Below are 11,790 nucleotides of genomic sequence, written 5' to 3'. Positions count from 1 at the left end.
ACAATAATCCAGTTTTGTCTTAAACGTATAAAGCCTTATTGTTTTATATTGGATTAGCAATTGGGCCTGAAAGAAGAAAAACAATCATATGGGCCAATAGGACTTGGATCTATATTGCTTCAACTTATTACAATATTCATGCATGTGTGGAATTTGGCTATGTCATGTGGATGGATAAGCGTTGGCAGAGTCTTCGTTACGTTTTCATAAATTATCTAAACAACTTAATTACACAATATTCTCAGGTATTGGCAAGAAGAAAAAAAGAAGAAGAAGAGAAAAATCATAATATAAATATACTTCTGGACACGTTGAAGAGACATATTTGATGACTAGTCTAAGCAAGATTCCACAAAAATGAAGCATCGATTTTGATCAAATTATTCGGACTTCAAAATATGAAAATAGTATAGAAATATTTTCTTTATGTAATATTCAAGCCGCATTTTGACAAAAATAATTAATAAAAAAAATGTAAGAGTATCCCCATCTTTAGTTTTTAAAATAATAGAAAAAATAAATTTGGTCAAAAGACAAAGCCGTCCCTTCCGGTTCACACGAGCCGCACGTGTGCTTTCCTTTTTTCTCCTTCCCCGTTCTCTAGCCGATTCTCTCTGTCTAGGGCTCCTCCGTCTTCTTCTTCTCATACCTTCACATACCACAAAACCTCTCTTCTCTCTCTATTGATTCTCTACGAAGAGGAAAGTGATTTTGAACCATCTTGATCGGAAACGGCGTTTCGAAACTGGAGGTCGAAGACGAAAAAAACTCTTATCTCATCGCTCCGGTGTACCGAATTCGAGAGGTTTTTGTTAGGTTTCGTAGTGATTGATTGATTTTGATGGAAGATAGTGTGGTGGATGATGTTATAAAGAGGTTACTAGGAGCGAAAAACGGGAAGACGACGAAGCAGGTTCAGTTGACGGAGGCTGAGATTAAACATCTTTGTTCTACCGCTAAGCAGATCTTTCTCACTCAACCTAATCTTCTTGAACTCGAGGCTCCTATTAAGATTTGTGGTATTCATTCATCAATTTTGTTCTCTCCTCTTCAAATTTTCTTTTCTACGAGGATTTGCGTAGATTATGTTTGATTATCCATAGAACTAGAGATTGATTAGCTAACCAGAGTTGTTTAAATTTAGATAAATTCGTATGAATGATATTTGTAGAATTGCATATGAATCTGTTGTTTACTTGATCAGTTATCATTAGTGAGATACTAAAAGAAGTTAGAAATGATCATTTGTCTCCATATCAGAGATTCAGAGCTGATAGTGTATTGTTCTGTGCATCTTGTGTATCATTTTGATGTATAATGGTATCAGAAAGTTGCTAATGTGTTTACTAATACATAAGTTTGTTCTGCTTCATTTTATAGCAACCAGTAGTAGCATATGCTTGTGTGGCTTGTGTTTCTAGTGAAATAGCACTTCTATAATGGGGGTTGGTTTCATGTTTTTAATAGGAGATACTCATGGTCAGTTCTCAGATCTTTTGAGATTGTTCGAGTATGGTGGCTACCCACCAGCTGCAAACTATTTGTTTCTTGGGGATTATGTAGATCGTGGAAAGCAGAGTGTAGAGACCATATGCCTTCTTCTTGCCTACAAGATCAAATACAAAGAGAATTTCTTTCTTCTACGTGGGAACCATGAGTGTGCTTCTATAAACCGTATATACGGATTCTATGACGAGTGCAAGAAGAGATATAGCGTTCGAGTGTGGAAGATATTTACTGACTGCTTTAATTGTCTACCTGTTGCTGCTCTTATTGATGAAAAGATCCTCTGTATGCATGGTGGGCTATCGCCTGAGTTGAAGCACTTGGATGAGATCAGGAACATTCCTCGTCCTGCTGACATTCCTGATCATGGACTACTGTGTGATCTGTTGTGGTCTGATCCTGACAAAGACATTGAAGGATGGGGAGAGAATGACAGGGGTGTCTCGTACACTTTTGGGGCTGATAAAGTCGAGGAGTTTCTTCAAACGCATGACCTTGACTTAATTTGTAGAGCTCATCAGGTAATATTTTGCTTTAGACATGTATCTGTGGTACGTCTCTTTTGTTTACTTGTCATCATAGGACCTACAAATAATGGACGAATACTTATGATTTATCTCTTTTAACCTCATTGAAGTTGATTGTTTTGCCCTTTAGGTTGTGGAAGACGGGTATGAATTCTTTGCAAATAGACAGCTAGTAACGATATTCTCGGCCCCAAACTACTGCGGAGAGTTTGATAACGCAGGAGCAATGATGAGTGTGGATGATTCCTTGACGTGCTCATTTCAGATCCTTAAAGCATCTGAGAAGAAAGGAAACTTCGGGTTTGGCAAAAATGCAGGAAGGCGAGGAACCCCGCCTCGCAAGGTGAGAATCTTTAAAGCATCGAATGATACAGTTACATACTGAGTTCTATTAGGGCAGGCCTTCTTAGTCATCTCATTGTTTTGTTTTCTCTTTTAGGGTGGTGGAAAAGGCTGAAGACAAATCCCATAAACTCTGTTTTGTGTATTCCATGTTTCTTGGTTCAAGACACTTGCTTGATCAGCTGAACTTATCAAACTGTCTTCTTCTTCTTCTTCCTCTGCTCTGGATCACTTTGGCAAGGGGTACTTCTGTCTTTTCCCTTGACTACTCTGGATCACTTGGTGTCTTTGACCTCTGTGAATCTGAGATATTATTCTCTGTGAGATACACTTTATGTCGTTTTTTGTTAAAACATTTAAATGAAAATCATAATGTTCCTCGTCACTTGGAAAAAAACGGCACGGTGTTTCGTTTGGAAACTTAACAATGAATGATAGGTTAATGATTCACAAAACTGATGTAGTGGCTGTTCCATTTGAGTTTTACTTCTTCTTCACGCTTACAAGCTTAGACGACTTATGATTTCCTACTACATACTTGTTTTGCCATTGATTCTTAAGAAACAGAGAACTCTAAGCTAGGTCAGTTTCTACAAGATCCATTGATACTTGTTTAGACTCTCGTAATATCCCCTGCATTAAAAACCCAAGTTCTCTATATAGACTATACACACACACACATGTCAGAAGAAATAAACGGAAAAGTTAAAAAGATGATAGCTCGACGATTCGCAATAGTACGTTACTTTCGTTCAAGGATGAATCCAAAGATGACTATACAAAAACTTTGCACATCGTCTAAAACAGCAGATCTTTCTCTCCGAAAGATGGATCCGAACCGAAGAACGCAAAAATTCAGCAAACCACAAGTCATTGCAAGTCCCTCTCTGCGAGAAGCAATGAAGAAGCGAAACGACGATTTGGTCCTTACGGGTAAAGTAATAGCTTCAGAAGCTAGCTAACTTCATCTTCTCTCCGGCATCAATCAACTCCGCCAACACAATGATGGGGTCTCATCAAAGACCTTCTTCCTCCTGAATGGCTGAATCCGTAAACAGTGAAACAATTGAGGTTTATGGAAACGCATTGTATTTCAAAGGAGCTTGGGCTGAACCATTCGATAAGTGGTATACAGAAAAGAAAGAGTTCCACCTACTCGATGGTGCGTCAGTGTTTGTGACATTTGTGAGAAGCAAATGGGACCAATAAGTTGGGGGTTACAATGGTTCCAAGGTCCTCAGGCTTCCATACCGACAAAGCGATGATGATATCAATCGTGAATACTCAAAATGTATTTCTATCTGCCCGACAAGAAATATGGATTGGATATGAGATAGAATTTGGATATAAGTAAAGAATTAACAACAACAAAATCTATAAATATTAAAATATTCTTAAATTAAGAGATGCTATATCAGAAACTAATATTATATTTTAGTTAAAATCTATTTAAATTTTAAAGTAAACTATATATTGGATACAATATAAGGTGGTGCTAAAGTCAATATTAATTAATTTTAAGTTTTTACCAAAAACATAACACATAATCATTGTAATATCTATTATGAATATTGAATAATCATACTCTAGAAACTTCACTTAAATTTTATTTATAATTAAATAACAAAATTCCTATATATAAAAGATAAGATATTTAAATTAAAATTTCATTATAAAGCCTGAAGGATCCTAATCATGATTATCATAAAAGTGTATATATGATTAAAAAAGTTTAGTTCTCCTAACAGATATCAGATTATTATATGGTATGTATATACTTTTTTTTTTCCCCTAATTCGAAGATGCACCAAGTTCTATCTTAATTAGATACTAGGCATCTTATATTTTATATATATATTTGTGTGCTCAGAACAAAAATTAAAAGGAAGAACCAAAAACTTAGCACATCAGAAATCGCAGAGCCCTTCTCTAGCACTCAACACGAAGAAAAAGCAAAAGATGGATTCTTTGCAAGAACTTCTTGACAAGAAGCAATACGACGAAGAAGCAAAACGTCCATGTCAAGAAGCGATGAAGAAGCAAAACGACGTTGCTCTTTTCCTTGCGGGGGAAGTAATCTCTGCCGCAGACAAAAACTCTAACGTCGTCTTCTCTCCTGCATCTATCAACTCCGTTCTCACCATGGCCGCTGCTACCTCCGACAGTGAAGCACTAAAATCTTGCATCCTCTCCTTCCTTAGGTCTTCTTCCACCGACGAGCTCAACGACATCTTCCGCGAAATAGCTTCCGTCGTCCTCGTCGACGGAAGCAAAACAGGTGGCCCCAAAATCACGGTGGTTAATGGAGTGTGGAGAGAGCAATCACTTCCGTGTAGTCCCGAGTCGAAAGATCTCTTTGAGAATTTCTACAAGTCTGCTTTCGCTCAAGTTGATTTCCGATCCAAGGTCAGTTTCTGATTTCGAATTTGCTTTGATTAAATTAGGGCAAGAGATTGTGTGAAACGAGTGCTTAGAGAAACTACATATCGTATTCAATGTTTTGGTTTGTTGTTTTGAAGTTTGAAGAAGTGCGTGAGGAGGTGAATTCTTGGGCATTACGTCACACCAATGGTATCATCAAAGATCTTCTACCTCCTGGATCCGTTACAAGCGAAACCTTGTGGATTTATGGAAACGCATTGTACTTCAAAGGAGCCTGGGAAGACAAATTCTATAAGTCAATGACGAAACACAAACCTTTCTACCTTGTCAATGGCAAACAAGTACATGTGCCATTCATGCAAAGCTCACAAAGTCAATATGTTAAGGCTTACGATGGTTTCAAGGTCCTTAGACAACCATACCGACAAGGCGTTAATGATACAAGTCGCCAATTCTCAATGTGTACCTATCTCCCGGACGAGAAAGATGGATTGGATAATCTTGTGGAGAAAATGACATCTACTGATGGATTCTTGGACAGTCACATTCCGAGTTGGAGAGTTGAAGTTGGTGAATTCAGAATTCCAAAGTTTAAGATTGAATTCGGTTTTGAAGCTTCAAGCGTTTTCAATGACTTTGCGCTTGATGTATCATTATACCAAAAAGCTATGATTGAGATTGATGAAGAAGGTACTGAAGCTGCGGCTGCTACTGCTCTAGTTGGTGCTTGTGGCTGCAGCCTTTATAGGCCTCCTCCTCCCATAGATTTTGTGGCAGATCATCCATTTTTTTTCTTTATTAGAGAAGACAAAACCGGAACTGTTTTGTTCGCTGGTCAAATCTTCGATCCTTCCTTATCTTCTTCTGCTTAAGATCGGCCTAAATAGGAGTTTGGGATTTTAAGATTTGGTTTTTCATATGATTTTTGAGTTTTGTTTTTGGTTTTGCTAAATCTCTATTTGCTTTATCTTATTATATAAAGTATTAAAGTTAGTAACTCACCACAGTGTTAATTTTAACGGTCTCAGATTTTCAACATGTGAAACAAAAAACTCATTTATTTATTTTAAAAGAGGAAATTTATTTATTTAAAAAAATTAAAGAAGATTCTTTTTTTTGGTGAAGAAAAATTAAAGAAGATAATTATAAGAAAACTATAAATATCTTATTAAATAAAAATAAAAAATATTTTATAATTCTAATTAATAGCTACTAATTCTTGAAAACATGCAAAGGGAAATTTACTAATTCTTAAAAAAAGGAAATTTTCCTTTAATTTATTCCAAAAAAGTATTTCTAAAAAGTCAAGAGATTGAAAATATGAAAACTATATCTCTTATTAAATAAAAATAAAAATGGATAAATAAAAATTTTAAAAAGGATTTTAAAAGTTATATAATGTTCATATAAAATAATATAACTAAGAAAAATTTACATTCAATTATTAATTCTAAAAGGAAAAGAATTGTGAATCTCACCAAATCACCAGTTATTTATTATTTTAAAACAAATAATCGAACAAATCAACCCAATATCCTAAAACTTTCCTCAAATCTCTCAAAAACTTCAAATAAACAAATTCCACAAAATATTCTAAATTTCTTGTTCCAACTGGAAAAATTAAGAAGAATTTTAACTATTTTTTGTTTTGGGATTTATCTTTATACAATAAAAAATAATTACATTTATTTCAACGTAAATTTACTTTTGTTGACTCTTTTTAGTTTTACCTACCTATTTGAAAAAAAAAAAAAGAAGAAGAAATATTAACTCTTTTTTCCAGTGAGTGTATTGAAATATGAAGTTTATCTAAATTAAACCTTTCCGGATTCCATCATTCAACTAATTAATAAAGAAATCTACATTTTAATAATAATTTGAAATTTCCTAAAATATCATCAATATGTTCAATACAAAAAGCACATCCACCCCTTAACTGGTTTACATCATGTAAATTACATGTCTGAGTCCTCTATCTTTTCTCTTCCGTTATAGTCTTATAGATCAAAAATGGATGTAAGAGAAGCTATGAAGAACCAAACCCACGTTGCCATGATCCTTTCCGGGCACGTCTTATCTTCCGCGCCCAAAGACTCTAACGTCATCTTCTCACCGGCGTCAATAAACTCTGCGATCACGATGCACGCCGCTGGTCCCGGAGGTGATTTAGTCTCCGGCCAAATCCTCTCCTTCCTAAGATCATCTTCAATTGATGAGCTCAAAACCGTGTTCCGAGAACTAGCCTCCGTCGTCTATGCCGACAGAAGCGCCACCGGCGGCCCAAAGATAACGGCGGCGAATGGCCTTTGGATTGATAAATCACTTCCGACTGATCCCAAGTTCAAGGACCTCTTCGAGAACTTCTTTAAGGCTGTTTATGTTCCAGTAGATTTCCGATCAGAGGTAAACTTTCACTTCAATATCTCTTTTATATCAGAAAAAAAAAATCTAGGGTTTGGCAGAAAGGCAGAAATATATAAAATAACTAGGGTTTCAATTGAGAACATACACACCGAGTCATATAGTGAACCCAATAGTTCTTGTTTCGTATTGCTTCAAAACCTCTATTTGATTTCAATGATGAGAATGTCTTCAAGTTCAAAATTAGACAAAATTGCTTTTGACAAATTAATTTGTATCTAGAAAAGTATTTTTAAATATTGACAAAAAAATGAAATTGCTGATATTGTTTTGGTGATGAATGAATTATTTTTTAAATAGGCTGAAGAAGTGCGTAAGGAGGTGAATTCATGGGTTGAACATCACACCAATAATCTGATCAAGGATCTTCTTCCTGATGGATCCGTGACAAGCCTAACCAACAAGATTTACGCAAACGCATTGTCTTTCAAGGGAGCTTGGAAAAGACCATTTGAAAAGTACTATACAAGAGATAATGACTTCTACCTTGTCAATGGCACATCAGTCTCTGTGCCATTCATGTCCAGCTATGAGAACCAATACGTAAGAGCTTATGACGGTTTCAAGGTCCTCAGGCTTCCTTACCAACGAGGCAGTGATGATACCAATCGTAAATTCTCAATGTATTTCTATCTCCCAGACAAGAAAGATGGATTGGATGATCTCTTGGAGAAAATGGCATCTACACCTGGATTCTTGGATAGTCACATTCCGACATATAGAGATGAACTTGAGAAATTTAGAATTCCAAAGTTTAAGATCGAATTCGGTTTTTCTGTTACAAGCGTTTTGGATCGATTGGGATTGCGTTCAATGTCAATGTACCATAAAGCTTGTGTCGAGATTGATGAAGAAGGTGCTGAAGCTGCGGCTGCTACTGCTGATGGAGATTGTGGTTGTTCTCTTGATTTTGTGGAGCCTCCTAAGAAGATAGATTTTGTGGCCGATCATCCATTTCTTTTCTTGATTCGAGAAGAAAAAACTGGAACCGTTTTGTTCGTTGGTCAGATCTTTGATCCTTCGGGACCTTGTTCGGGATCTAATTCGGACTCAGATGACTATTAACCCGTTTATGGTTTGGTGGAATGGAAGATAAGTCTACTTACGTTTGGTTAATGTCTTTTTGGCAAAATCCACATGTTCTGTATAACTTTATTTCAGTTGAAACCGAGATTTCAAATTGGTTCTAGCTAGTGAAGATCCTTTCCATTCCATTCGGTTCGTTTGGTTTGATTCTTTCGATTATAATTCAAGTTCATGATAAATGTTTTGTATTTTTTGTTGTTGATTAATGTTTCTACTAGTACTATTCTATGTTCTTAAAAGTGAATCGTAAACTGAATCAAATTGTCTATTACATCTGGATATTTTTTTACAATTGACCTGCGTTTACTGTTTGAATATTTTAAAATAATTATACATACAAAATCATGTTCATAATTATTAACTTACTAATTTGTTTAAAATTCACATTTATATAGTTTGCATGGCGTTGGTATGAATCTATGAGACAAAACAGTCTTACCATTACCATTTCTGAACGGAGAGATCTTTGTGTTGCTTGCTTTTCACGAAAACTATTTCCTTATGTTTTCTATATTTTTACTACGAAAGAAAAAAAACAAAGTAGCGTCAATATTTTATTATTGTTTAAGCAGTTGCATACTAGCCTCAATTTTGAAGCTTTCAAAGAGTAGCGTCATTGTTAAGTTTATACTTTTACTACAAAGATACACGTGAGTGATGAGTCATCATTATCATTGTCACGGAAGTTGCATATCTCTCTTATCGCTTTCGCTGCAAGTCAAAGTCAGAAATGGAGGATGAAGGAGCTATGAAGAAGCAAAACGAAGTCGCGATGATTCTTTCGTGGCATCTCTTCTCTACTGTAGCCAAACACTCTAACAACGTTTTCTCACCGGCGTCAATAACCGCAGTGTTCACCATGATGGCCTCTGGCCCCGGCAGTTCTTTGATCTCCGATCAAATCCTCTCCTTCCTCGGATCTTCTTCTATCGATGAGCTCAACTCCGTCTTCCGCGTCATTACTACTGTCTTCGCTGACGGTAGTAATATAGGCGGCCCAACGATCAAAGTGGCAAATGGCGCTTGGATCGATCAATCTTTCTCGATTGATTCGTCTTCCAAGAATCTCTTTGAGAATTTTTTCAAAGCTGATTAGGCTTCACTCTTCAGTGGATTTCAAACCAAATGTACTAATACTCTGTTTGCTCTGTTTTTGACAAATTTGAAATAGTCTAGTATCTTTTATTTATTGGAAAAAATGGTTTTAGCTTTTGGTTTTGGTGATGAATGTTTTTATTTTATATTTAAGGCTGAAGAAGTGCCTATCAATGTGAACTCGTGGGCTTCACGTCACACTAATGGTCTTATAAAAGATCTTCTTCCTCATGGATCCGTTACAAGCGAAACAATTTGGATTTATGGAACCGCATGTACTTCAAGGGAGCTTGGGAAGAAAAATTCCACAAATCAATGACGAAAGACCGAGACTTTCACCTTATCAATGGGACATCAGTTTCTGTGTCTCTCATGAGCAGCTATAAGGACCAATACATAGAGGCTTATGATGGTTTCAAGGTCCTAAAGCTCCCATTTCGACAAGGTAATGATACCAGTCGAAACTTCTCTATGCATTTCTATCTCCCTGATGAGAAAGATGGTTTGGATAATCTTGTGGAGAAAATGGCATCAAGTGTTGGTTTCTTGGATAGTCATATTCCGAGTCAAAAAGTTAAAGTTGGTGAATTCGGAATCCCAAAGTTTAAGATCGAATTCGGATTCTCGGCTTCAAGGGCTTTCAATAGATTGGGATTGGATGAAATGGCTTTGTACCAAAAAGCTTGTGTTGAGATTGATGAAGAAGGTGCTGAAGCTATTGCCGCAACTGCTGTTGTTGGAGGCTTTGGATGTGCTTTTGTTAAGAGGATAGATTTTGTTGCTGATCATCCATTTCTTTTCATGATTAGAGAAGACAAAACCGGAACAGTTTTGTTCGTTGGTCAGATCTTTGATCCTTCTTATTCTTCTTAGGCCCCGGAGAGGTCTGGTTTAACAAGACTTACGTGTCGGTTTAGTTTGTCTAGCACTTATTAGTTTTGAGTTGAGAACTTGAGATCATGTTGTAGTTGGAATAAAAACCGAGATTGGTTTGAGTCTTAGGTGGTTTCTGGCTGTAAATTGGGTTATAAAAGAGCTTATCCGACTTTAATCCCATGTAGATTCCGTTATCACTATTTTTTTTCGTTGTTGAGTTTTTGTTGAAGTATTTCATTCAGTCATGATCACTGTATATTTCCCCTCTTACATGTTTCATGGTCTGATGTTTTTGTAATTTAAGTCAAAGCACAAATATTATTTTGAATCAGCCAGAGAATTTGTGGTTAGACCGGCAACTGTAACTGTCAGAGGAAGCAAAAAAAAACTTTTGATATTCACAAAAGGACCTAAACAATATTAATTATAATATTGGTCCAGTGAATGACTAAACGTGATCGTTCACCTAAAACTAAACAAACACTAACAGAAGGAGACAATTAGACAAATCAAAAGCAAACAAAAATCATCTCAATAAACATAAAGCATCTATGATCTCAGATTTGTTATATACATTTATCTCTTTTCGGAGATGCATGGCGGTCAATGGAGTGATTAAACTATATTTAGTTAAGTATGCACCACTAAATAACATTTAATGTATGGATCAGAAACTCTGGTTAAGGAGATAAAGTTGCCTAAGGAGAGGACTAAAAGTCTTTATGTCTCCAAAGGATGATTGTGAACACTTTCGTAGGTCGTTACCTAGATAGATGTTTACCTACATATTCATCTGATCATCAGCAGAAGTTATGCTTGTCCATTCATGTTTTGTAGTTGTTTCCCTTTGAGTAAAAGAGCTTGATAATGAAAACGACATGATAACGTCAAATTAATGAGTGGTAAACATATTTAGAAAGCTTGCAATTTAGAAATAAAGATATAATAATCATAAAATTGCATAAACTAAGGGAAAAAAAAAAAAAAAAAACTGTTTCAAGTGTTACAATGAGAGATGAGATTGTCCATGTGATTTGGGAAAGTCTGGAGGGCATCAATACGACGGTTTCCAAGACCATTATATTGTGCCTAAATTCGCAATCCGTAACTCCTTTAAATTCTACCGTTATGAAGTTATTTCTCTTGGGATCATAATATTTAATATAAAACGAATTAAGAAACGTAGATGGTAGATAAATAAACTCACCAGCATCAGAGATACCACTTAATTGGAATTTCACTTTCAAAACCAAATTAGTGTGACTGAAAGGTACCAGAAAAGGTTTATCCGACCACTTGTGTTTCTGTGCATCCTCCAAACCCCAAAATGTAATACCATTTTTCACGTAATCATTATGAACTAAGGTTAATCATTTCATTTTAAAGTAGATAGTATATATGCGGAATAATATGTGTAAAACAGATTTGATGTATTAAATCGTTCATATTTTGCGAGGACATAATCTTGGTCAGATACTCAGATCAAACATGCTATTGCTTTAATCAAACAAAGGGCTTTGGCAACCCATAAAAAAAAAGCTTTTGAGATCCATAA

At 35.7% G+C, this 11,790-nt stretch overlaps 4 protein-coding genes and 1 pseudogene across 6 annotated transcripts; all 5 read left to right on the top strand.

The window, feature by feature from the left end:
- The first annotated feature begins 452 nt into the window (after positions 1–452).
- On the top strand, positions 453–2,875 carry TOPP3 (type one serine/threonine protein phosphatase 3). The gene is made up of 4 exons (NM_105077.4): positions 453–1,019; positions 1,468–2,027; positions 2,164–2,376; positions 2,473–2,875. Exons 1-4 carry the CDS (start codon positions 842–844, stop codon positions 2,488–2,490), a joined length of 969 nt encoding a protein of 322 aa, NP_176587.1. The 5' UTR covers positions 453–841; the 3' UTR covers positions 2,491–2,875.
- A 504-nt stretch (positions 2,876–3,379) lies between these two features.
- AT1G64035 lies at positions 3,380–5,620 on the top strand (annotated as a pseudogene). Its single transcript has one exon.
- Positions 5,621–6,767: 1,147 nt separating this feature from the next.
- SRP3 (serpin 3) lies at positions 6,768–8,327 on the top strand (the record flags this gene model as incomplete). The annotated part of the gene is made up of 2 exons (NM_105076.2): positions 6,768–7,160; positions 7,479–8,327. 2 exons carry the CDS (start codon positions 6,768–6,770, stop codon positions 8,241–8,243), a joined length of 1,158 nt encoding a protein of 385 aa, NP_176586.1. The 3' UTR covers positions 8,244–8,327.
- A 667-nt stretch (positions 8,328–8,994) lies between these two features.
- On the top strand, positions 8,995–9,461 carry AT1G64020 (Serine protease inhibitor (SERPIN) family protein; the record flags this gene model as incomplete). The annotated part of the gene is made up of 1 exon (NM_105075.2): positions 8,995–9,461. One exon carries the CDS (start codon positions 8,995–8,997, stop codon positions 9,358–9,360), a length of 366 nt encoding a protein of 121 aa, NP_176585.1. The 3' UTR covers positions 9,361–9,461.
- On the top strand, positions 9,445–10,352 carry AT1G64010 (Serine protease inhibitor (SERPIN) family protein; the record flags this gene model as incomplete). Of its 2 annotated transcripts, none has more annotated exons than NM_001334144.1 (1): positions 9,445–10,264. In NM_001334144.1, one exon carries the CDS (start codon positions 9,633–9,635, stop codon positions 10,230–10,232), a length of 600 nt encoding a protein of 199 aa, NP_001320592.1. In that variant the 3' UTR covers positions 10,233–10,264. The 2 variants fall into 2 exon arrangements, with proteins under 2 accessions (NP_001320592.1, NP_176584.1); NM_105074.2 differs by having other exon boundaries at positions 9,675–10,352.
- Between the last annotated feature and the right edge of the window lie 1,438 nt (positions 10,353–11,790).

The sequence above is a fragment of the Arabidopsis thaliana genome, assembly GCF_000001735.4.
Source record: "Arabidopsis thaliana chromosome 1 sequence".
Classification (NCBI taxonomy): Eukaryota; Viridiplantae; Streptophyta; class Magnoliopsida; order Brassicales; family Brassicaceae; genus Arabidopsis; species Arabidopsis thaliana.
This window is presented reverse-complemented; position numbering and strand designations above follow the sequence as displayed.

Excerpts from the sequence above, each read along its gene's own strand:
- TOPP3 (NM_105077.4), top strand. The coding sequence starts at position 842 with ATGGAAGATAGTGTGGTGGATGATGTTATAAAGAGGTTACTAGGAGCG. Across the intron at positions 1,020-1,467 it reads GGCTCCTATTAAGATTTGTG|GAGATACTCATGGTCAGTTC; the intron begins GTATTCATTCAT and ends TGTTTTTAATAG. Across the intron at positions 2,028-2,163 it reads TAATTTGTAGAGCTCATCAG|GTTGTGGAAGACGGGTATGA; the intron begins GTAATATTTTGC and ends TTTGCCCTTTAG.